Source organism: Nycticebus coucang, chromosome 10 (genome assembly GCF_027406575.1).
Source record: "Nycticebus coucang isolate mNycCou1 chromosome 10, mNycCou1.pri, whole genome shotgun sequence".
NCBI classification, from domain to species: Eukaryota; Metazoa; Chordata; class Mammalia; order Primates; family Lorisidae; genus Nycticebus; species Nycticebus coucang.
The window spans coordinates 123,097,018-123,122,369 of record NC_069789.1 but is presented as its reverse complement, the minus strand read 5'-3'; the positions used below and the strand labels follow the sequence as shown (position 1 = coordinate 123,122,369).

The 25,352-nt window shown below is 49.6% G+C and overlaps 1 protein-coding gene across 5 annotated transcripts; it reads right to left on the bottom strand.

Moving 5' to 3' along the window:
* Window positions 1-260: 260 nt before the first annotated feature.
* Window positions 261-24,929, bottom strand: NUMBL (NUMB like endocytic adaptor protein). 5 transcript variants are annotated; one of them, XM_053607397.1, is made up of 10 exons: window positions 24,658-24,929; window positions 20,402-20,486; window positions 18,962-19,101; window positions 17,809-17,883; window positions 17,638-17,712; window positions 16,552-16,692; window positions 9,327-9,516; window positions 6,281-6,583; window positions 2,737-2,859; window positions 261-1,621 (listed from the first exon to the last, which is right to left on the bottom strand). In XM_053607397.1, exons 1-10 carry the CDS (start codon window positions 24,832-24,834, stop codon window positions 987-989), a joined length of 1,944 nt encoding a protein of 647 aa, XP_053463372.1. In that variant the 5' UTR covers window positions 24,835-24,929; the 3' UTR covers window positions 261-986. The 5 variants fall into 5 exon arrangements, with proteins under 5 accessions (XP_053463372.1, XP_053463371.1, XP_053463373.1 ...); XM_053607396.1 differs by having other exon boundaries at window positions 6,281-6,586; window positions 24,658-24,922; XM_053607398.1 differs by lacking the exon at window positions 24,658-24,929 and adding an exon at window positions 24,185-24,405 and having other exon boundaries at window positions 6,281-6,586.
* Window positions 24,930-25,352: the final 423 nt, after the last annotated feature.

The window sequence follows — 25,352 nt, the reverse complement described above, 5'->3', positions numbered from 1 at the left end:
GTATTAATATTGAAGTAGTGAGCATTAGTTTATAATTTTTTTTAATTCCTTGGTTCAAAATTTGTCAGGAACGGAAATGGGGTGATTGATTTTTGGCTCCTTTTAATGCCCAACTGGCAGGTGCGGAGTCAGCGGTACCTGTGCCCGTTATGACTCAGGGAAACCCTGTACTCCCTCTGGTTTTAGTAAATGACTCAGGAGAAAAAGCTCTGTGGTCACAAACCATCCCTACACACACCCTCTGCTCCCATGGGGCACCGTTATATTCTTCCTTTATTGGCTGTCCTTGTATAATACAAATCTGCAAGTTTAGATACAAAAAAAATCTGGAAATAAAAGATAGAAAAGTACCCACCAGGCACCCCTTCCCCTTCTTCCCAGACCCCTCCCCAGAGGGCACCGACATGAGGTAACTGAGCATCTTCTTCCCCTCCCCTGCCTCCCAGGCCCCCAACTCGGCCCCTGCCCCAATGAGACCTGGGTCCCAGAGTGGGGGAGGCAATGGCAGTGAACACAGCGGGTGGGCAGTGTAGCCCACAGCTTGTGCTGTGTATGGGGGAAGGAGACGATCAGACTTGGGGTGGGCACTTGTATGGGGCCCTGTAGAGCCCCCAGCCATCCCTCCTCCATTCTGCCCAACACTGGAAGTTGGGAGGTCAAGAACTGAAACTGGGGGATGTGGCACGAACCGAGGGCATTCAGTGGGACTGTGGCCCTTCCCTGTGTCTGGGGTGGGGAAGGGGCTGTTGCCAGCCTACGTCTGGCAGCAAAATGGCTCCCTTAGCCAGGCTGGGTCAGTCCTGGAATTCCATCCTGTCACAACCAGGGTGTCACAATGTTGGTTCTGTAGTCTTGGGGGTAGCTGAGAGAAGGGGTGTTGAGGTGGGGAGAGGCACAGCCCCAGGGAGCAGGGCGAGGGGAGGCCTGTGCCTCTACTCCCAGGCAGGGGGCACCTGGAGATGATAGGGTGGGCAGGGCAGCTCAGGCTACAGTTCAATCTCAAAGGTCTTTTGCAGGTCTCCAGAAAAGGGGTTGGAAGGCTTCTCTACGGCAGGTTTGCCTTCTAACGCTGCCCACTGGGCCTCAAAGGGGTCCAACTCAGCTGGGGCAGGCGCTGGCTCTGGAGGCCAGGGGGCCCCGTTGGGGCGTGGGCGGGCCTGGCCCCCAGGGGCACTGGGTGCAGCAGTGGGTGGGAAGGCCCCAGCTTTCCCAAGCAGGGTGGCGGGCTGGGGCTGGAGCTGGGCGGCTGAGCAGAAGGCATTGGCCACCATCTGTGAGGGTGTGATGCCCACTACAGGCACCTGGGGCATGGGCGGGTAGCCCAAGCCCGGGTAGGCGGGCACAAAAGGGGGCTGCATGTGTGGGGGAGGCAGGAACATGGCCACCTGGGCAGGTGCTGTGTCAAAGGGCCCCACAGGGGCGGGGAAAGGCTGCAGGGTAGGAGGCATGGTGGGTACCGCAGGCACCGAGGCTGCCTGCTGCTGCTGCTGTTGCTGCTGCTGGGCCTTGGCCACCTGGGACACCTCTTCCAGCCACCGCTCAGCCTCTGAAGGTGTCCGCTTGTGTCCAGGCTGGAAGGCAGTTGCAGGGGGCACAGAGGGCTCACCCCAAGCAGAAGTCCCTGGAGAGAAGAGAGGGGTAGGTGAGCGGCAAGGGCTTCCATGGAAGCAGCCCAGGTTGGGAATCAGGATGATGTGGGGCTCAGAGCACAGAAATGGAGGCCAGACTGCCTCCCTCTGAATCCCAGCTCTGCTCATCACTAGCTGTATTGACTTTGGGCAAGTGATTTAACAATTCTGGACCACATATGGCTCTTTAGTGCTAAGAACATGCAATTCTGAGACTCTAAGGTTCTATGATGGAAAAGGCTAAGTAGGACCGACATCTGCCCAGTCCCACCGTTCTTCTGACTGGTCAGTGCCAAGCCTAGAATTAAATATTTAGAATATCACCCTTAATTCTTAATACTTACAGAATATACTGTTTTAGGAAGCCAGATTCTAAGATTGCATGGATCTTTCTCAGAGTGCACTATTCTAAAACAATGAGAAAATCATCAGTCCTATTTGTGTTTTCTAAGATTCTAGAGTACTACAGTTATACTGTTTGACACTCTGAGGTACCCCTGTGGTTCTAGGATAAGCCCATGGCTCTAAGAAGATCCATGATTCTAAAGTGATTAAATGGTTCTAAAATGATCTCTTGGCTCGGCTCGGTGCCTGTAGCTCAGCAGCTAGGGCGCCAGCCACATACACTGGGGCTACGAATCCAGCCCGGGCCAACTATAATCAAAAAATAGCCGGGCATTGTGGTGGGTGCCTGTAGTCCCAACTACTTGGGAGGCTGAAACAAGAGAACCGCTTAAGCCCAAGAGTTTGAGGTTGCTGTGAGCTGTGATGCTGCAGCACTCTACTAAGGGCGACATAGTGAGACTGTCTCAAAAAAAAAAATATCTATCTATCTATCTATCTATATATATATCTTGCCTCTGAGGTGATCCTGTGATTCTACAATAACCCCATGCCTATGATATGACCTCATGGTTCTAAGATGACCCAATGGTTGTAAGATAATCCATGGTTTTAAGATAATCTCGTGGCTCTAAAATGATCTATGGTTCTAAGGTGATGCCATGATTCTAAGCCTGTGAAACCCACGATTAGCCCTGAATGGAGAAGGGGAACACAAGAGGGGCACTGCAGGGTGTGTCTGTCCCTGGAAGGGATAGATTCTCACCTGTTGTGGCAGATGGTGGAGCTGGTGCCGGTGATCCAGCACTCGCAAAAGATGAGCTGATCTGTGTACATAAAGCATTGATGCTATCACTGTCACTGGTACCAGAAGGCTCCATCTCAGGTACTGGGAAGTCAGGGAAAGACAGAGGTTAGAAATAGGCCCAGGCCTGGACCTTACCCCTATGCCCTCAGGTGGCCCTATATTCTGTCCCTCCCATAGTGCAGGTCCACCCTACAGTAACTAAGTGGCCATGGCCACAAAAATAACCATGCCTGGCTCGGCGCCCGTAGCACAGTGGTTATGGTGCCAGCCACATACACTGAAGTTGGCGGGTTCAAACCCAGCCTGGGCCAGCTAACCAACAGTGACAACTGCCAAAAAAAAAATAACTGTACCTATGTTTATGTGGCATCTGACTGGCACAACAGCCAAGTTGGTATGTGACATTTGATGGCTGACAGTGACACAACCCCAAGCCAACGACCTTAAGATCTGTATGTGGCCACACACAAGATGTTTACCGACATACATTCACATTTATTTAAAATATGTCCAACCCTTTGTAGGCCAAGAGTGTGGATTAGTCAGAAGGGATACTGACTGTACTGCTGTTTGTTAGCTGGCCATCACCTGTCCTGGTTTGGGCAGAGAAGTGGGGCCCTGTCCTGGGCTGGCACACAGCAAACATCATGAGGGCAGACAGCCTCTATTCCAGCAAGACAGGAGGCAGTGAGCAGGCATGGTGGCCCTGTGAGGGTGTGGGATGAACAAAGGTATCATCCAAATAAACAATAAAGGACTGCCATGTGTGATGTGTGACAAATGTCTGTGATGTTTTAGCAAGTGGCTGTCTCTAAGAGAGCATGAGGCTGCTCCGGTGAGCGTCAGAAGAAGTTGGCTAGAGGAGTCAGCAGGTGTGATGTGCGAGGCCCAGGGAGGGGGCAAGCGGTTTCTAGGTCAGTGTCTATGGTGCCTATTGTGTTCGTCCAAATGAGCACGTGGCTTCTGAGTGTGTGGCATCTCAGTGTGACTGATCCAGGTGTCTGGCATCCTGATGTGTGATTACCAAGCGGGAGTGAATCTGCCTGTGTAACGTATAAGTGTGTTTGCAGGTACGCATGAATCTGCACACGTGGCTTCCAACTGTGTGTGAATCTGGGTGTGTGGTTTGCAAGTGTGTTTAAATCTGGGTGTATGACTGTTGAGTGTGTATCACTCTGAGTTTGTGACTTCTGAGTGTGTGTGACACATGCGTCAGAGCGTGACATCTGTGAGTCTGTGAAACTTCTCTGTAAATAGCAGATCATATCCAAGCGAGTGTGCAGCTGCTGCCAGAGTACGAGTTGCCAAATAAAGCGTGGGGAGCCCACCACGTCTCAGGGAGTGCCTGCAGTGGTCCCGGGTATGTGCTTAATGTCAGGCTGCACGAGGACAGTGAATGTGAGGGTGTCGAAGGGCCAACAGATGCTGCAGGCATGCGGCTATTGTACGTCACTGTCAACAAGCATTGGCATCTGCTCAACAGTCAACTTTTAGAGCCACCCAGACTCCTGGATACAGAGCAATACCCTCCCGCACCAATCTGTGAGACCAGAACGCATGGCTTCCCTGACTCCTGAGGAGGCAGCGCTTCTGCCTGTCTGCCCCAAGCAAAAACTTTGTACTGTGCCATCTCTCTCTTCTCCCTTTTCCCATAGCAGATGTTACTTTTTTTTTAGACAGAGTCTCACTCTGTCACCCTGGGTAGAGTGCTGTGGTGTCATAGTTCACAGCAACCTCAAACTTTTGGGTTCAAGTGATCTTCCTGCCTCAGCCTTCCAAGTAGCTGGGACTACAGGCGCCTTCCGCAACGCCCATCTAGTTTTTCTATTTTTAGTAGAGATGGGGTCTCTCTCTTGTTCAGGCTGCTCTCAAACTCCTGAGCTCAGGCAATCCACCTGACTCAGCCTTCAAGAGTAGTAGGATTATAGGCACGAGTCACCCTAAGAGTACTAGGATTACAGGCATGAGTCACTGTGCCTGGCTTCAGATGTAACTTTTACCTCAGATGTTACTTCTATTTTTTTTTTTGTTTTTGAGACAGAGCCTCCAGCTGTCGCCCTGGGTAGAGTGCTGTGGCATCACAGCTCACAGCAACCTCCAACTCCTGGGCTCAAGCGATTCTACTGCCTCTGCCTCCCAAGTAGCTGGGACTATAGGCGCCCGCCACAACGCCCGGCTATTTTTTGGTTGCAGCCATCTTGTTGTTTGGCAGGCCTCAGGCTGGATTCGAACCCGCCAGCTCAGGTGTATGTGGCTGGCTCCTTAGTCACTTGAGCCACAGGCGCCGAGCCGTCATTAATTGTTGTAATAAAACACCTATGTTTGACCAGGCATGGTGGCTCAGGTAATCCTAGGACTTTGGGAGGCCAAGGCAGGAGGATCCCTTGAGCTCAGCAGTTGGAGACCAGCCTGAGCAAGAGTAAGACCACCATCTCTACCAAAAATACAAAAATTAGCTGGGCATTGTGGTAGGCGCCTGTAGTCCCAGCTACTTAGGAGGCACCGATCCAGCTGTTACTTTTAGGTTATAACTTACACCACTCCTCTTCTTTCCCTGGCCTGTGGCAGACATTTTTAATCAAAATCAAACATGATGCTTCTTCCTTCACTGAGCTCTTTGCTCACCTTACCCTTCACCTGGCCAGATCTCATGGCCAAATGCTAGAAGGGACAGGTCTTTGTAATTCTTTCTTCCCTCCAAAAAGAACAGGAAAGTTATACCAGCTCTCTCCTAACATCTCCCATGGCTGACATTGCCAATCATCATGATGGGCTACTTCCCTCCTCTGCCCACAACCGAAGTCACTGACCCACCACTCTGCTTCCTGACCCCTGGATCTCTGTGTACTTGTACCCATCACTTCACGTTTCCACTGACCAAATTCTGGGAGTCTCCCCTTTGGGAAAAAAAAGCATTAACACCCCTGCTGCTCTTTCTTTTGCCCATGGAAAACTTTGCTAATTAATCATGAGGTGTGACCTCTCTCCTTTTGTTGCTCATGGCAGAACTACATGGAGATCATAATGAATGCCATCCCTTGATTATTCCTGCCTTAGGTAGACCCTGTTAATCCATCGTAATGCTTTCCTCTGAACCTGAGGAACATACTCTATACCTGTGTCCTTCACCTGGCCGGATCTCAGGGCTCTACTGGCCTAATACCTGGAGGAAGAATTAACCTGTGGTGCTTTGGTCTATTCCTGAGCAAAAATAGGCCATCCGTGCTGCTTTTCTTCTTTCCCATGTCCAGACTTATTTGCCAATAGCAGACTTTGCTAACCAGTCACAGAGTGTGCCATCCTTTTCCTTAACCACAGCAGACATTGCTAATGGATCATGACTTGTGATGCTAGTCTGCCATCCCCGACCTACAGCTTCTCCCTTGTCCATGGCAGACAGTGCTAATCAAGCACAGTAGGTCCCACCTCTCCGCTATCCCACACCCACATCAGATAGTGCTAATTGAATCTGATGCCCTCTTCCGCTGAGCCCAGGGCTCACCTGTGCCTTTCACCTGGAAGTCAGTACGCCGCTGCAGTGTGGATGGCAGCTCATTCAGCCGGAGGCTCAGCTGCCGTTTAAAAGGCGAGTTCTTCTGGCTGAGCGCTGGGAACCCACGGAAGGAGCCCTGACGAACCAGCTGTTCCAGGGGGGCATGGCGCCGAGGGATGGCGGCTGCAGTAGTGCCTGCAGCCACTGGGGTGCCTGCCTCACCCTTCTCACCAGGAGATGTGGTGGCTGGTGTCGGGGACACGTGCCCAGGTTGGGCAGGGCCTGGAGCTGCAGTGGGAGCAGCTGCTGCCTCTGCTGGAGACACAGGGGAGACAGGTGGTTAGACTGCCTCACCTTGGCACTCAGGGCCTCTTGATCATTTCCCAAGGCTTCTTTCACACACAATATGTCCTGCCCTCCTGACAAGCTGGTCAAAGCCCAGAAGGAGCCCTCACTCCCACTGAAGCCAAGATCACCTTCCACAGGAGGCCCGTGGGAAACTGTCCCCCCAACATGACCCTCTGTGTCTCCCTAGCTTTCTGCCCCTGATCTTACTTGCTCTGCTGCTCTCCCATTCTTCCTTCTGACACTTCTCTCTTTCTGATCATGTGACAAATGCTTGCTGCATGAACAATGGATCAGGCCTGCTCCAGGTGTTTGCAAGTGTCAATTCACACAACCACCCATGAGGTTGATCTTATCTGTTTTGCAGATGGGGAAAGTGAGGCCCAGCAAAGGTCAGTGATTTGCCCGAGTCACACGGCTAGCAAGTGACAGGCTGATTCTGGAGTCTGTGCCCCAGACCGCTGCCCTGACCCGTCTGTCCCTCTGGCCTGATCTCTCCCAATCATGCTTTCTTTGCTCTCTGCTCTCTTTTCCGTCTCCCTACCTCTCATCGTTTTTCCCAGCTCAGGTACTTCCTCCCTTCCTCCGGTTGTTACCAGTCATTCTAGGCCTGGCCTGGCACGATTCATCCTTTAAGAAGCTTTCCAGATTGTTCTAGCCCCTCAGCCTGGGCTACCCCCAATGGAAGTGTTCTCTGTCCTCTAGGAGGAAACTTGGCCTCCTCACTCAGACTCTGTCCTTAAAAACCCTGCCTCCCGACCCCCCACCAATCCATACCCCCTGCTCCCCAGCTGTAGGAGCCTCAGCCTGAATGCTGCTCTTCTCCATCATCCAGGGTAAGGCAAGAGGCGCCCACCCAGGTCTGGCCTGGGGCAGTGGAAAAACAACCCAGGATAAGTTGATTACCAGATACCAGGGAAACTAACTCTGCCCCCATCTCATTATGTGACCTTAGGAAGTCCCCTACCCCTCTCGGGGCTCCAGCTTCTCAGCTAGAAATCTGAAATAAGCATCCCTATGTTGGCTGGGTCAGTGGCTCATGCCTTTAATCCTAGCACTCTGGGAGGCTGAGGTGTATGGATTGCCTTTGCTCAGAAGTTCAAATCCACCCTGAGCAAAAGCAAGATCCCATTGCTACTAAAAATAGAAAACCTAGCTGGGCGTCATAGTGGGCACCTATAGTCCCAGATATTCAGGAGGCTGAGACAAGAGGATCACTTGAGCTCAAGAGTTTGAGGTTGCTGTGAACTATGATGCCATCAGACTCAGGACTCTACCTAGGGCGAAAGAGTGACATTCTGTCTCAAAAAAACCAAAAACAACAAAGCCATCCCTATGCTACCTCCCAATGGCCTAGGAGAGGGTCAGTTTAGATAGTGAAGTTAAATGGTTTGGAATCCAACAAATGGATGGTAAACAACTTTTAGAAAGTGCACTGCTCCCTAACTCCTATGCTGGAAAGAGCTTGGAGTTAAAACTCAGTGCCCTAGACTATGAAGCACGGGCACATGCTCAGCGCGTCAGACCTTGCTGTGCGAACCTGTGTTTGGCTGCACAGTGGTCAAGTGCTTTTTGCAATGCAAAGTCCCTAGAAATTAGAATAGTCCCGGGAAACAGCAAAAGCATGGTATGTTCTTCATAAACAATAAAACATCATATATGCTATCATTTCCCTTGTCAACATCACTTTGTAATTGATTCTGTCAGTGATAAAACTCTTTTTTTTTTTTTTTTTTAGAGACAGTCTTACTTTATCCTCCTCGGTAGAGTGCCCTGGCTTTGCACAGCTTACAGCAACCTCCAACTTCTGGGCTTAGGCGATTCTCTTGTCTCAGCCTCCCAAGTAGCTGGGACTACAGGTGCCGGCTACAACACCTGGCTATTTTTTTGTTGCAGTGTGGCCGGGGCTGGGTTTGAACCCGCCACCCTCGGTATATGGGGCTGGCGCCCTACCCACTGAGCCACAGGTGCCACCCTAAAACTCTTGACAAAAAAAATTTTATTTTTTTAAAGACAGAGTCTCATTTTATTGCCCTTGGTAGAGTGCCATGGTGTCACAGCTCACAGCAACCTCAAACTCTTGGGCTTAAATGATTTTCTTGCTTCAGCCTCCCAAGTAGCCAGGACTACAGGCTCCTGCCACAACACCCAGAGATGGGGGCTTGCTCTTGCTCAGGCTGGTCTTGAACTCCTGAGCTCAAGGGATCCAACTGCCTTGGCCTCCCAGAGTTTTAGGATTACAGGCATGAACCAGGGTGCCTGGCCTATGCTTGGCAATTTTTAATGATTTTGTAGAGAGGGAGTCTCCCTCTGTTGCCCAGGCTGATCTCCAACTCCTGGCCTCAAGTGATGCTCCTGTTTCTCAGCTTCCTGAGTAGTTGGGTTTATAGGCACCAGCCACCAGCCTGACTCCTCTATTTCATTTTTAAAAATACCAGTCATAATCTAGCAAACTGACTTCATAGGTCTTAAAAAGCCCAATTTGGCAGATAGTAAACTACTTGGTGAACTTGGCCTCATGGCCTATAGGATACTGCCCAAAGAACTTAAATTGATGGGTGCTCTGTAACCTGCAACCAAACTTTGTGGTTATTGCCCTGCTTTGTAAAACATAGAGTCCCTGGACCACTGCAGATCTCCCCCTAAACTGAGTCCCTTGACCCCACCATTACCCATTCCACACCCAGCCAGTCCCCTGGGCAGCACCCACCTTTCTTCTTGTCTGAGGCCTCTCGCTCAGAGGGCCGCCCACCTCCGGACAGGCGGAAAGAGCCTTCCCGGGCGAAGCTGGTACGGCTGGCATCGAAGGCAGCCGTGACCCCACATTCCTTCTCCCGACGCTGTTTTCGCTCTAGGCAGGCAGCAAAAGCACAGCCCACAGCATGGCTCAGCCTCTCACCCTGTGGGGAAAGGTTGGGGAGGGGGGTTTCAGAGACACTATGCTGATGGGATGTGCTGGGTGACCCCAGAGGAGTCCCTTCACTTCTCTTTGGGCTTCAGTGCCCAAGGAAGGTCTACGAATGACAGCCACAGCCCCGAGTCAAAGAAACTAGAAGCTGGGAGGTGCCTGTGGCTCAAGGAGTAGGGCTCTGGCCCCATATACCAAGGGTGGCGGGTTCAAACCCGGCCCTGGACAAAACTGCAAAAAAAAAAAAAAAAAGAAGCTAGAAGCCAATGAGTTCCCGCTGTGCAGCTCACTTACCTGAAATTCTAGAAGAGGCAAAATAATCTATGGTAAAAAAAAGAACAGTGGTTGCTTCTGGGCGTTGATGGGGGGTGCAGCACAGCATAAAGGGAAATAAAGGGACATGTGTGGCTGACAAGGGTTTGGTTACATAGGTATTGTCAAAGTTTACTGAATTTACACAGAAGGCAGTGCACGGCATCACTGTGGACTGATGGTCTCCCTCCCATTCCCATGTTGGAGCCCTAATCCACAACACGATGGGATTTGGAGGGGGGCCTTACGCTACGTCATGAGGTGGGGGTCCTCATGGTGGGATTAATGCCCATATAAAAGGAGAAAGACATGAGGCATGTCCCTTTCCCCTCACATGAGGACACGGCAAGAAGGCACCTGTCCGAAGCAGGAGGACAGAACCCTCACCAAGGACCGGACCATGCTGGCATCTTGATCTCAGGTTCTCACCTTCTGGAATTGTGAGAAAGAAATGACCACCACTTACGCTAACTAGTCTGTGGTATTGTTACAGCAGCCTGAACTAAGACAAATATGTATTTCCCTTTAAAAGAAAAAGATCTGGATGGCGCCTGAAGCTCAGTGGGTAGGGCACTGGTCACATGCACAGAGGCTGGCGGGTTCAAACCAGCCGGGGCCAGCCAGAGCAACAATGACAACTGCAACAACAACAGCAACAAAAATAGCCGGGCATTGTGGTGGGCGCCTGTAGTCGCAGCTGCTTGGGAGGCTGAGGCAAGAGAATTGCTTAAGCCCAAGAGTTTGAGGTTGCTGTGAGCTGTGATGCCACAGCACTCTACCCAGGGCCACAGCTTGAGACTCTGTCTCAAAAAAAAAAAAAAAAATCTGGAAACAAATATGAACTCTACTTAATGGTATGCATGCTGAAGAAGTCTGATGTCTGCAAATTTGAAATGCATCCCCTCCCAAAATAAGATGGATAGAGATATGTGATTAAGTAAGCACAGGCAAATGTTAATTGTGGGATGTGGGTGATGGGTGTACAGGTAACTGGTGACTGTACAAGTCTTTCAACTTTGCAATTGAAAAAGCTGTATAATAATGTTGGAGGGGTTTCTTGAGTGCCTCCCTGGGAGGCTCCAAGGTCAGTCAGCTTGGAATTGCGGCTGGCTTCCCATTTTCTAGCTGTATGTTCTTAAGAAAGTCCCTGTGAGAGCCACTGCAGTACATTGAGCTCCATAGACACAGCACCAGGGCAAGTGAGAGCCGGACGGGCACTGGGCAACTCTGTGCCTCACTGAGGAAAAATAACTAAACATGGGCAAAGGAGATCCTAAGAAGCCGAGAGGCAAAATGTCGTCATATGCATTGTTTGTGCAAACTTGTCGGGAGGAGCGTAAGAAGAAGCGCCCAGATGCTTCAGTCAGCTTCTCAGAGTTTTCTAAGAAGTGCTAGAGAGGGGGAAGAGCATGTCTGCAAAAGAGAAAGGAAGGTTTGAAGATACGGCAGAGGCGGACAAAGCCCGTTATGAAAGAGAAATGAAAACCGAGATCCCTCCTAAAGGGGAAACAAAGAAGAAGTTCAAGGATCCCGATGCACCCAAGAGGCCTCCTTGGGCCTTTTTCTTGTCCTGTCCTGAGTATCGCCCAAAAATCAAAGGAGAACATCCTGGCCTATCCATTGGTGATGTTGCAAAGAAGCTGGGGGAGATGTGGAGTAACACTGCTGCGGATGACAAGCAGCCTGATGAAAAGAAGGCTGCAAAGCTGAAGGAAAAATACGAAAAGGATATTGCTGCAGACCGAGCTAAAGGAAAGCCTGATGCAGCGAAAAAGGGAGTCGTCAAAGCTGAAAAAAGCAAGAAAAAGAAGAGGAGGAAGATGAAGATGATGATGAAGAAGATGATGATGATAAGTTGGTTCTAGCACAGTTTTTTTTCTTGTCTATAAGTATTTAATCCCCCTGTACACAACTCACTCCTTTTCAAGAAAAAAATTGAAATGTAAGGCTGTGTAAGATTTGTTTTTAAACTGTACAGTGTCTTTTTTGGTATAGTTAACACATTACCGAATGTGTCTTTAGATAGCCCTGTCCTGGTGGTATTTTCAATAGCCACTAACCTTGCCTGGTACAGTCTGGGGGTTGTAAATTGGCATGGAAATTTAAAGCAGGTTCTTGTTGGTGCACAGCACAAATTAGTTATATACGGGGATGGTGGTTTTTTCATCTTCAGTTGTCTCTGATGCAGCTTATACGAAATAATTGTTGTTCTGTTAACTGAATACCACTCTGTAATTGCAAAAAATAAGTTGCAGATGTTTTGTTGACATTCTGAATGCTTCTAAGTAAATACAATTTTTTTTTATTAAATAAAAAAAGAAAGTCTCTGTTAGTACTTGAGTTTTCTCACATGTAAAATGAGGGTCCTAAGAGTACATACTTCACAGTATAGCAATAATCACGTAAACTAAGATAAGTGAGAAATACAGTATAGAGTCAGGCACAGGAATCACTACCTATGTGTCAGGGGAAATCTGTCCAGCCCTATGCTAAGCCCTGAGTTGTATCTTCTCACAGAATCCTCATAATGATGTCAAGAGATGGACACTCTTGTGAACCCATTTTACAGATGAATAAGCCAAAATTCAGGTGGCACATCAACATTCCCATTATTATAAGTGAAGGCTAGGATTCAGAGATGTATCTGACTTCTGTTTCCTAACCAAGATGCTCAGTCACCTTTTTTTTTTTGAGACAGAGTCTCACTCTGTCACCCTTGGTAGAGTGCTATGGCATCATAGCTTACAGCAACCTCAAACTCTGGGGCTCAAGTGATTCTCTTGTCTCAGCCTTCCAAGTAGATGGGACTACAGGTGCCTGCCACAACACCCGGCTAACAGTCACGTCTTAAAAGTTAAATTGTTGTGGCGGGCGCCTGTAGTCCCAGCTGCTCGGGAGACTGAGGCAGGAGAATAGCTGAAGCCCAAGAGCTGGAGGTTGCTGTGAGCTGTGACATCGTGGCACTCTACTGAAGGCGGTAAAGTGAGACGCTGTCTCTACAAAAAAAAAAGTTAAATTGGAGGACAAAAATCCTCCACAAAATATTGGCAAACCAAACCCAGCAGCATATTAAAAAGATTATACACCACAACCAAGTGGGATTTATCCCAGGAATGCAAAGTCAGTTCAACATATGCAAATCAATCAATGTAATAGGGAAAAAACATTAATAGGAAAGAAAAACACATGAAGGTTAAAAAACCACATAACCATATGAAACCAGCACATCGTACCCCTTGATTGCACTAATGTACACAGCTATGATTTAACAATAAAAAAAAATTAAAAAAAAAACAACACATAACCATCTCAACTGGTGCAGAAAAAGTACTTAACAAATCCTATACTTTTTTATAATCAAAATACTCAACAAAGTAGGAATAGAAGAGAACTTCCTCAACCTGATAAGTGACTTTTATTAAAACCCTGTGACTAACATTATAATCAATGGGGAAAAAAATGAAAACTTTTCCCCAAGATCAGAAACAGGACAAGGAAACTTGTTTTCCTTCTACTTAACACTGTACTAGAAATTCTAGCCAGAGTAATTAGACAAGAAAAAAGATATAAAAGGCATCCAAATTGGGAATAGATATGTAAAGTTATCTCTATTTGAAGATGACATGATATTACATGATATTACAGGAAAATATAAACAAATTCAGCAAAGTTACAAGATCTAAGATCAACATTCAAAAGTCAGTTGTTCTGCTATCAATTAGCAATGAACAAGCCAAAAATAAAATTAAGACATGAATTCCATTTATAATATTGTTTTTTTTATTTCCTTGCTTATTTTTTATTTTTATATCTTTGCTTTTTTTATTTTGGTTGAGACAGAGTCCCACCCTATGCCCTGAGCAGAGTACAATGATGTCATAGCTCACTGCAACCTCAGACTTGGGCTGTGGGCATCCTGCTGCCTCAGCCTCCAGAAGCTGCTGGGATTACAGGCGCTCACCGTGGTGCCCAGCTGGGTTTTTCCATTTTTTTAGGAGTCGGAGTCTCCCTCTCACTCAGGCAAGTCTCGAACTCCTGAGCTCAAGCAATTCTCCCTCCTCAGCCTCCCATAGTGATGGGATTACAGGCATGAGCTACTGTGCCCGGCAATATTATTTAAAGGGATGAAATGGTTAGGAATAAATATAGACACAAAGGTGTAAGATTGTACAATGAAAACTACTAAAAATTGCTGAAATAAATGAAAAACTACCTAAATAAACAGAAAGACACCCTATGTTCATGAATTAGAAATACTTAATATTGCTAAAATGGCAATGTTCACCAAAGCGATCTACAGATTTAATGCAATCCCTATCAAAATCCCCTGACTCTTCTTTATAAATGAAAAAGCTGATCCTAAAGTAAATGTGAAATTGCAAAGGATCCAGAATAGCTAATACAATTTTGAAAAAGAACAAAGTAGATCATTCACTCTTCCCAATTTCAAAACTTACTACAAAGCTACATTAATCAAACCAGTGTGGTACTGGCATAAAAATAAAATACACAGATCAATGAAATAGAACTGAGAGCTTAGAAATAAACCCACACATGTATGGTCAAGTGATTTTCAACAAGAGTGCCAAGACCATTCAATGGGAAAGAAATGCTGGGACAGGCTGGGCACGGTGGCTCATGCCTGTAATGCTAGCATTCTCGGAGGCTGAGGCAGGTGGATTGATTGAGCTGATGAGTTCAAAACCAGACTAAGCAAAAAGCGAGACCCTGTCTCTACTAAAAATACAAAAAACTGAGGCAAGAGGATTGCTTGAACCCAAGAGTTTGAGGTTGCTGTGAGCTGTGATGCCACAGCACTCTATTCAGGGTGACAGCTTGAGACTCTGTCTCAAAAAGAATAAATAAATAAATAAAAAATGGAAGGTGCTCACTCTCGTTGGCCAATGGGAAGATAGTGACCAAAGCTAGAGAGCAATCCCATACCCTCCTACTGGAATTTGAACTCAGAATGTTGTAGAATTTCTTCTGCAGTGTTGCCCTAAAAAAGCTGCCTAGTGGTGCAGTTTGCAAGGCTGATCTGCTTTCTGCCCTTTCTGAGACTGTCCTCCAACTGTTCTCCAATTTTGTGAGATTCCTCATATCCTTCCAGTAATCTCATTTTAGGTTTAAATTAGCCAGATTAATTTTTACTCTAGCAACCAAACACAGTCTTAGGAGTATGAGGCTAATGTTGGGAACAGAGAGTGTGACTTCCTATCAGAGTTTTGTAGAGTTTGAGGTCAGGGACTACAGAACAGGGCAGAATAAAGCCTCTATTTTCCACCATCTTTTTCCACCATGTGACTAGTGGACATCCCAGTGGGATGTAAGTAAAAGGCTATATGCCTCCCAAAGAGGAGAGGGTATACCCCTCTTCATGCCTCCCTTCCTTGTGCTGGCTGGAATGGAGATGTGAAGGCTGGAGCATATGCATCTATCCTTGAATCATGGGGTGGAAGCCCCTTGAAAGAAGGAACAAGATGGGCAGCGCCTGTGGCTCAGTCGGTAAGGCACCAGCCCCATATACCTAAGGGTGGTGGGTTCAAACCCGGCCCTGGCCAAACTGCAACCAAAACATAGCCGGGTGTTGTGGTAAGCGCCTGTAGTCCCAGCTACTTGGGAGGCTGAGGCAAGAGAATCACTTAAGCCCAGGAGTTGGAGGTTGCTGTGAGCTGTGTGAGGCCACGGCACTCTACCGAGGGCAATAAAGTGAGACTCTGTCTCTACAAAAAAAAAAAGAAAGAAGGAACAAGATGAAAGGAACCATAGCTCCTGATGAACACAAAGGTGCCACCAATGCCATGCTGTCTGCCTTTAGGTTTCCTTGATGTGAAACAATAACAAATTTCTTTTTCACTGAAACTACTGGTATCTAGGAGTTTTCTAACACAAGCCTCAGTACCTTAACTGTGTGAATGCTTCTCACAAGATGGTCCATATGTCACTTTCATCAGATTCTTGGATGAGACCTTAACTGCCCTAAATTATTAAGAACCAAGGCACCTGTAATCCTAGCACTCTGGAAGGCTGAGGCAGGTGGACTGCCAGAGATCACAGATTCAAGACCAGCCTGAGCCAGAGCAAGACACCGCCTCTAAAAATAGCCAGGCATTGTGGCAGGCACCTGTAGTCCCAGCTACTCAGGAGGCTGAGGCAAGAGAATAGCTTGAGCCCAAGAGTTAGAGGTTGCTGAGAGCTATGACGCCAAGGCACTCTACCTAGGGCAACAAAGTGGGACTCTGTCTCAAAAAAAAAAAAAAAGAACCAAGGCAAAATGAATCACAGGCTGAATGAACAGTGGATGCTGTGTGGGGTGTTGTTTGATAAGGACAAAAAGAGCCTGCTGGGGTCAGCAAATTCTCTATGACTTGATCTGAGTGGGGTTTGTACATAAGCAAAAGTTCACGGAGCTGTGCCCTGACAATCTGTGCACTTTACCGTATGCACATGAAAAACTACTGATGATGATGATGGTGATGATAACCAGCATTTTCCTGAGTGATTCATGGGTACCAAGCATCAAACACCCTGTATTAACCCACTCAAGTCTGACAATAATCCTCTAAGTAAGGAACTGTGAATATACCCCCTTTTCCAGATGAGGAAGCTGGGGACAGGAGGTGAGTGACTGTCCTGAATCCACACAGCCTACCAGAGTGGGGCTGGGATGCCAGGACATGGGAGAGAAGAGCTGGCCAGCCATAGCAATACTCACGGAGTCCTTGAGCGCCAGGAAACAGTGGCAGATCCAGCGGCGGGTGGTCCCGTCACGACAGATGTAGGAGAAAGCTTTGTCCAGGTTGCGGTCAGGAGCACAAAAGGAGACCTTTTCGATGGTCTGGTCTACTAGCAGATCCTAGGAGGGGACAGGGATGACAGGAGAGGAGGGTGAACTGTCTTTTAAGTATTCATTCAGCATTCCCTTAGTATCTGTTGAATGGGGTGGGGACCCAAGAGTCAATGAAACAGCCATGGTCCCTGTCTGCACAGGGCTTCCAGTTCAGTGGAACGTCAGACCCATCATGAGATGGAGACCACTCAGGGTCATGGCCAGGCTGTAATGAGGGAGGCATGGATAAAGGAGTCAGGGCCGGGTGAGGCAACATAGGCAGAGGGGTCAAGGCCAGGATGGAGAAAGCCAACTTGGGGGCCATCAAGCAGAGCTTCCTGAAGGAGCAATTAACTAGGCAGAAAGGAAGGGAACAGTATCTCAGTTTGAGAGAACTGCCTGCAAGTATGGTGATCCTGTTCTGTCATTAACCCAGCTCTCAGAATGTCCTGGCATCTCCTGGGATAGTCTCAAGGCAGAGGAATCAATGGTGAGCAAACAGAAATCTAGTTCCTGGCCTCAGGGTGCTTTCATCTGGCTGTGCAGACTGACAATAAACATGTAACAGCTAACCTTCTATGATCTGAGTGCTTACAATGTCCCACGCACCATCTCAAACAATTTGCATATACTTTCTCATTTAATGGCACGGTCTATTATTAATCCCGATATTTTAGATGACATAACAAGGCCCAAATCTTGTGCCCAGGGTCCCTAAGCTGGGATCAGAACTGAGGCAGCTGCTGCAGTCTGTGTCCTCACCCACTATCCATACGCTTGTACCAGCTCACAAATAACCACAGCATTCAGTCTTGAAATATGACTATGAAGTGAGCACATGGTATAGTCTATTTTAAGGTTCTTGAGGGAGGGATATCCCAGAGTGGGTGGGAAAGCATCCTTGGTCCCAATTTGAGCAGGATGAAGAAAGAGGCCCCCTGGTATCTACCCCTACCCCCACCAGCCTCCTACCTTGGTCTTATCATCCACCACTCGAAGCCCATCAGCTGATACCCATAGGACAGACTTCACAGACTTTCGGCCCATCTAGGGTGAGGGAGGAGGACAAAGGGACCTGGTCAGGTCAGGGCTGACTTGTCCTGTCTGACCATGGCCCCTCCCTCACTCCTGCCCCTCACTCACCGCCTTCAGCTTCTTCACAGCATCTTCACACACATGCATCCCTCGGGACTCCTCCACCTCCACATGGCCTAGGTACTTGGGTGAGGGGATGGGAGGACATGAAATAGTATGGCAATCAGTAATTCCTAGTGTCTTCCGAGCATTTGCCATGCATCGGACAGTATTCTAAGCACATGATATGTATTTACTTATTCTGCACCTCAACTCTACGAGGTGGCTATCCCATTCCTAGTTCAGATACACAGATGAGAAAACCGAAGCATGGGATGTAACAGCAATTTTTGTTGGGCTATATCTCTGGGTCTCAACACCGCACTGCGCTCCTTCTGAATACCAGTATTTGCATCTCTGTGCCTGATGATTGGCCCGAGACCATGAAATGCTGCTCTGCTCACCTTAAAGCAGGTAGAGTGTGAGCCAGGGTCCTGCAATGCCTGAGAGGAGGGAGGGTCCAGCCCCAGCTCTCTCACCAGAGTTCCCCAGAGGGAGCACAGCAGCGCACAGCAGCAATTTAATAACATACCCTTTGTTGGCTGCCTTCGGTCCCTTTCTCCCACTAACACTTTCTGCACCTCCCAAATAAGCCCCTCACACTCAGGTTCTACTTCCGAGGGAGGAAGAGAAAATAAGGTGGAGGGGCTATGATCATGGTCGGCCGTCACCCAGCCAGAAGAGCTGAGCTCCACTGCCTATGCCTGAATCCTGCTATCTGTCTCACAAAAGCATAGCGTTATGTTGTAAAGGGTAGTATTTGTCTAAACCAGAAAGCCCAGACCACTGGAAATTATTAGCCCCCGTAGAACAGGGTGATCCCCGACATGACATCCCAGAGGGTATAGTTTTGTTTTTTTCTTTTAACTGATGGTGTTTTTTCTTTTTTCTTTTTGCAGTTTTTGGCCGGGTCTGTGTTTGAACCTGCCACCTGTGGCATATGGGGCCGGTGCCCGACTCCTTTGAGCCACAGGTGCCGCCCTCCAGAGGGTATAGTTTTTAATATTAACTGTGAGGATGTGGTGTCCTGCCTGGGCAGGCTCTACCGTTCTTTGAGAGATAAGTCTCTTGTTAATAACACCGCAGGGCCCTTAGCAAGTTTGCCCAGCACAGGCGCACAGCACAGCGGCCCCGCCCACTGCCGCGCGCCCCGCCCACTCACCCTGACCGGGAAGCTGCACGTGCCCTTGCGCACAGCGTCCTCATCCGCCTGCCACTGGTGTGGGCGCGAGGCCTCTGGCACGTAGGCTGGCTTCCTCCTCCGCAGGCTCTGCCGCAACTTGTTCATGGTGCCCGCCCCGTCTGGTGAGGCAGGACAAGGGTATGGGTCAAGGGTGGGGGTCAGAAGAAGATATGGGGCTCAACAGGGAGCACAGAGTCACATAACATAAGCGTGCTTAGCAAACATAAGGCCAGATAACATGAGAGTGGAGTCACTGGGTCAGAGACCATGCGATCAAAAGCTGAAGTCAGGGGACACTAAGAAAGGAGACAATGCATGGCAGGGGAGTGTGAGAGCAGGGCAGTGAGGTTTCAGAAACGGGGGTGGGGGGTGGTGAGGGCTAGGGGGCATGGAGGTCCGTGGTGGCAAGTTATGGATCACAGCTTTAGGAGGCTGGGATTGTGATGGACAAGAGACATGTGGATCCAAAGGATGGGAAGTCAGGTTTAGAAGGACATGGGGTTAGAGGGCATAGGGATTGGGGGTTACCAGGTCAGGGGTCTTAGGGTATGAGGGTTAAGCAGCAGGGTGATCAGAGGACACAGGAGTTGGCAACTGCATGGGTCAGGGTGCAGGCACCAAGCATGGGGGTGTGAGTGTGAGGGATGTTGGCTTAGCTCTGGAACTCTGAGACACAGCTGCTCGGTGACAACTGTGTCTAGTCAAAGGCAAGGCTCATGTGCCTCTGCACAGTGATGCATGTGTGAGAGTGTGCAAGAACATGAGGTAGTTGTCTTTGGGTATATGTCTGTGAGTGTTACCTGGGAGGGTCACTGTTGTCTATGAGAGTGCCAACTGTCCTTTGTGAGACTGTAAAACTGTAGCTTTGTGAATTCGTCGGTCCACGGGTGCTATCTGTGAGGCTGTATCTGTCTGTGGCAGTGCAGCTACTGCCTGCAAAAGTGTGGGTCTGTGTGTGCTCTCTGGTAGACTGTGTACAAGAGTGTATCTCTGAGTGTGTGTATCTGAGAGTCTACCTGGCATGTGGTTGGCTGAGAGTCTGGGTGTGGTCTGGGAACATATCTCTCTATTGGTGTGTGAGGCTACATCCCTGTAAACAGGTGCAAGGGACACCCACTGAAGCACATCTTCAAGGGTATCTGTTGCTGTGTGGATTGGAAAGAGATCATCATCTAACGGTGTCTGAAGATGTGTAACAGTGTGTGCAACCCTGCATCTGTGAGTGTGAGGCTGTCGGGGGTATAAGTGTCGTGAATGAGTAGGGCTGACAGTCACTGAGGGTGTGGGGAAGATGTTTGAGGGTATCCACTCATAGACACAATTAAGCTTGAGTAACCATTGGAACAGTTCCTCCGGTCATGCTAGGCACACCCATCCACTCACTCAGCACCTGCCTGTCTCAAGCTGGTCACTACTAACCTGGCTCCGTCCTGGAGGTTTCAAGGGGCCCCGGGGCCCCACAAGGGGCTGGGGGCAGATGTTGTTCAGGCCTCCTGGGTCCGCCCTGCCCAAGGGAAGGAGGAGAAGTTGAGAAGTTTGTTTGGGGTGGGGCTCAGTCCCCTAACTCAACACACCTTTGGACTTCACTTGGCCCTCTCCATCCAGGCTCCTTGACACAAGCTCTAGTTGCCATGGCAACTGTTACCAGCAAGTTCAGCTATCTGGTTCCCAGGGTCCAGGAACAAGTAGGTATGTTTGGGAGCAAATTTGTTTGGGATGTGCTAAACTTAAGAGACTCTCAATCTTTCAAGGGGGATGGTGTGAGGAGAGTGGCCTTGCCCTGTAGACACATGTCCAGGACTGTACCCAAATATACCGTCACCTGGATGCAGCCAGCTCATGTCTACAGAGAACCTGGTTTGCACTTGTCCCTAGAACCTGGTCACAGCTCTGCACACTTGGTTATACACAGACACAATCACAGCTACACCTCAGATCACACAGATCACAAACAGTCACAGCCACAGAAAGCTACCACTATAAACATCTAGCCACATGTTCATGGTCACAGACACATACTCTCCACTACAGACATTTCTCTACATACTTGTAAGAGCGTCCCAGCCTGCGAAGGCCTCACCACAGACACCTGGTCACACCAGCTACAAATATTTGGTCACTTCCCTTTTCTTAGCCACATACAAAGAAGTGGACCCAGGCACACACACTAGAACAACACATGTATGACCACACCCCATGACAATTACGTTTCCTCAGTCACAAACCCACCCAGACAGAATTGCACCCAGTCATATAATGACATACTCATAGCTACACCTACTTGTCACACATATCTCCACTGTTACACACTAATATCTGGTACTGAATGACACAGGCAGACTGACATGTTTGGTCTCAGTCACGCCAACAGAGCTTTTCTTTTTTTTTTTTTGAGATAAGAGTCTCACACTGTTGCCCCAGGGTAGAGCAGGCTCAAGTGCTGTACTGTCCTAGCTCACAGCAACCTCAAGTTCTGGGGCTCAAGCGATCTTTCTGCCTCAGAGGAGCTAGGACTATAGGTGCCTAGCACAACACCCAGTTAGTTTTTCTATTTTTAGTAGATGGGATTTCACTCTTGCCCAGGCTGGTCTCAAACTCCTGAGCTCAAGCAATCCTTATGTTTTGGCCTCTCAGAGTGTCAGGGTTACAGGCATGAGCCACTGCACTTGGCCCTAACACAGCTTTTATGGGATCATATGCTATCACACATACCCAGTCATATGTACTCATGTTTGGTCACAGTATCAGTCTTCAGTGACAGTCACATCTATATGGATAGTCTATAGTTGTTCATTAAACTACTGATGGCCAGCACTCAGAAACCACTATCCCTCAGGATGCTACCCTCAGACACAGTCAGACACATTCCAGAAGTGGTCCTGCATGCACACATCACCAGTGTCCACATTACCCAGCTACCTATCATGGTCATAATATCACTATCAAGTGTCTGATGCACAGCCATACCATGCTACACCATCAAAGAGAAACATATGATCTTTTTTCATGTGGACACAAAAGTCACATAGATAGGTATGTGGCCACACATCGCAGCCTTGTTTGGACAGGTGTGCAAAGTCACAGCCTCACCTACACACATATCTCATACACCGAGACATAAGCACAGTTTTAATTCCCCACATCACAAGTACACAGTAGAGAGTATGCACAGGAATGCTGTAACGCAGACGTGGCATTTAGAGCTGCGTTTATACAGAAGACCTGGTCCCTGACAAAGCCATGTGCACAGCCAGTGTCCAGTCACCTCATCACCAAATCACACAAATTCAAACCCAGGTCATCCAGCACATATGCACACATATATACATCCAAACAAAAACAACCATACAGCTATAGACACCCACACTTTCACAGACTGTGACACAGATGTAAGCACACATAGTCACCTGGGGTCATAGACAGGCAGGTCACATACAGGAATATGGAAGTATAGAAGCCACAGTTACACATACCCACAAACACACACAGTTACCTGGCACCAGCACACACAGACACATCCATAGCTTGGGTCACACACAATTAAATAGCCCCTTATAATAGCCAGACTAAGACACCAAGTCCAATGCACAACCCAAATCATATATACGAGACTATAATCAAACAAATCACTCAGTGTTATACACACAGCTAGATATAAAGTCATTTACACAACCCTAGTCACACATAAAGACATGGTTATAGATATACAACCACGCCACACACAATACCTTCACACAACTCTAGTCACGGACACAACATAACTTCAGACACACTGGCAGTCACAAACCCAGAGCCGCACAGATATGTGCGTGTCACTCATGTATATAAAATCAAGTTATAGATACAACATTCTCAGTCATTGGAAGAGTCACACGCAGATGCAGATGTGGAGTCACAGACACAATTCCACTTACACACACAGTCACAACTCCACCCACATCCTGTCAGTCAAACACATGCCCAACCCCAGACTCAACACATACTGTCACATATCCAGTTACAGTTACCAAGCCACACAAACACAGGTCACAAAAGACAATCACAGACACAACCCTGTAGTCCCAACGATGCACACACTCAAACAGAGACTACAAAGTACACGGTTCTGCATGGTGAGCAGCTGTCATATACACACACAGTCACACAAATACTGGGGTCAAACACAGACACAATCACAGACACTACCACATACAACCACAAGCACGCACAGACACATGACACAGGATTCCTCAGTCACCAGCTGCAGCCCATGCACACACGAACACAGCCAGTCACACAATCACAGGGTCACAATCCTAGCCACCTCCCCATTGCTTACTTCCCTCCTTCCCCCAGGTACCACACACAAAGCCTCCCGCACCGCCCGGATGCTGCAGACAGACAAGGCTGCACCCGGTCCCTGGGGAGCCGCCCCCAGCCCAGCCTGAATCCTGGAGCTTGGGGGGCCAACGCCGGGAGGGGGAGGTGGTGCATTGTCTGCGGGTGGGGCCTCTCTCTCGACAGCTGAGCAGCCCTGGGGACAAAGGGGGTGGCCTAGGGGACCTGTGCCCTGGGACCCTTGACCAATTCGGAGGTGGGGGGGATTGGAGGTTGCCTGAAATTCTTATTTCATTCAGGCTGGGGTGGGATAGAGTCCCATGCTCTAGAACCTTGTTTTGAGAAGGGGCTGTAAATGGGACGCCGCCCAAGGTTTGGGGAGATGCTGTGCCCAGAATGCTTCTGAGGGTTGGGGACAGATTGTACCTTGGGCTTGGTGGGAAAGCAGTTACCTAGGGACCCCATCCTCAAGACCTTGCCTAGGGAGGTGTTGGGCTCAGAGATCCCCTCAGGCAGGGAGAAGTAGGGATTTGGTCTGGAATTGGTTCCTGGAGGCCTTGGTTTAATATGGGGAGGCTCATCCCCAAAACCTTGCCTAGGGAGTTGTACCTAGAATCTCTGTAGCTCTGTCCTTGATTTTGGGGGGCTGTATGTCTAGAATTCCTATTTCCAGGGCCTTGGCAAGAGACAGACTCAAAGTCTGTAGCCGAGACCCCGTCTCCCGGGCTTTGGCTTGGTAGAGGCCTGTTCCTGGACCCCCACCCAGGACCATCTTCTTCAGCCTTGGCACTCTCTCCATCCGGGCGCCGCCACAACCTCCCACCCTCCGCCACATCAGCAGCGGCGCCGCCCCCGACCCGAGCCCCCCTCTCCCGCCCTTCTCACGCTGGCCGCCGCGCTGCGAGACATCCAGGGCCCGGGCGCCCCCGCCTCCCGCGGCCCCCGCTGGACCCGGCTCCACGAGTGCTGCTGCTGCTGTGGCGGCGGCGGCAGCTCGGTCTGACGCGGGGCCGGGCCCGGAGCCGGGGAATGGTGCGGGATGCACGCGCGAGCCTGCTCGGCTCCCGGGAGGATTCCGTTCCGGGGGCGGGGGATCGTCCCTTCTGCCTCAGCTCCCCGCCCCAGCCCCGCCCATTGGCCCGCGGCCTGCTGTATATGCAAAAAGACCCCGCCCCGGCCCCGTGCCTTGCCGGCTCCAGACCCGCCCCTACACAAATGTAACCCCGCCTTCTCCAGTGTAGCCACCGCCCCGCCACGCCCATTGGCCAGTCCCTGGCAGAGCAGGTATAGGCTCCTAGCTGAATCCTTCCCGCAGATCTGTCCAGATGTTGTCTCCCTTCCCTTTCGTGACCCCAGACCTCAAATTCCCTCCATTTCCGCGTCCGAAAGAGTTGCTTTTGGAGGCGCCTTGCCGCCCCACACCCCCAAATCTTCCGGCTAACCCCACAGTTCTCCCAGCCTGGCGGGGGCGGGTAGAAGCGGTGACGAGGCACTTTTTGCAAGGAAGGGGAGGGGGAATGAACAGACCCCGACATCCTGGTGCCGGATCCGTTCGGCTTTGGGGGCGGGGGCCCTAGACTTGGACCAGGGCGCGGTCATGGCCGCTCTGCACCCCCGCTCTTCCCCCAGTCCTGTGGTTTTGGCAAAGCAGCTGGCAGGGGCATTAGGGCCCATTAGTAAAGGCGAGGTTGCCGGGAGCGAGGGGAGGGAGACTGAAACGGGGAAGCCAGGAGGACGAGAGGCGTGGAGGAGGGGGGGAGGCCTTCTCAGCTGCTACAGCCTTTCGAGCAGGTGGTCAGCACGGGGGAGGGGGACGCGGGGAGGGGAGAAGGAGGTTCCTGGCAACAGATGGTCCAGGCAGGGCTGGGGCTTTCAAACAGGAGGGGAGGGACTGGCCATCTGCACCTGGAGGCCGCTGAGGAGCTCCTCCTCCCCGCAACCCCTAGCAGAGAAAAGAGCTGGGGAAAGGGGAGGGTCGATTTTATTCCGACTGAAGGTTCAACCCCGCCTCCCACTCCACCTCCCTACACACACACACACACACACACACACA

Coding starts and splice junctions, on each gene's coding strand:
- NUMBL (XM_053607396.1), bottom strand. CDS start 24,834: ATGTCGGGGTCTGTTCATTCCCCCTCCCCTTCCTTGCAAAAAGTGCCT. Junction 19,102..20,401: donor AACCTCCAGGACGGAGCCAG/GTTAGTAGTGAC, acceptor CTGCCTCACCAG/ACGGGGCGGGCACCATGAAC. Junction 16,693..17,637: donor TGGTGGATGATAAGACCAAG/GTAGGAGGCTGG, acceptor GTCCCCTCCTAG/GATCTGCTAGTAGACCAGAC.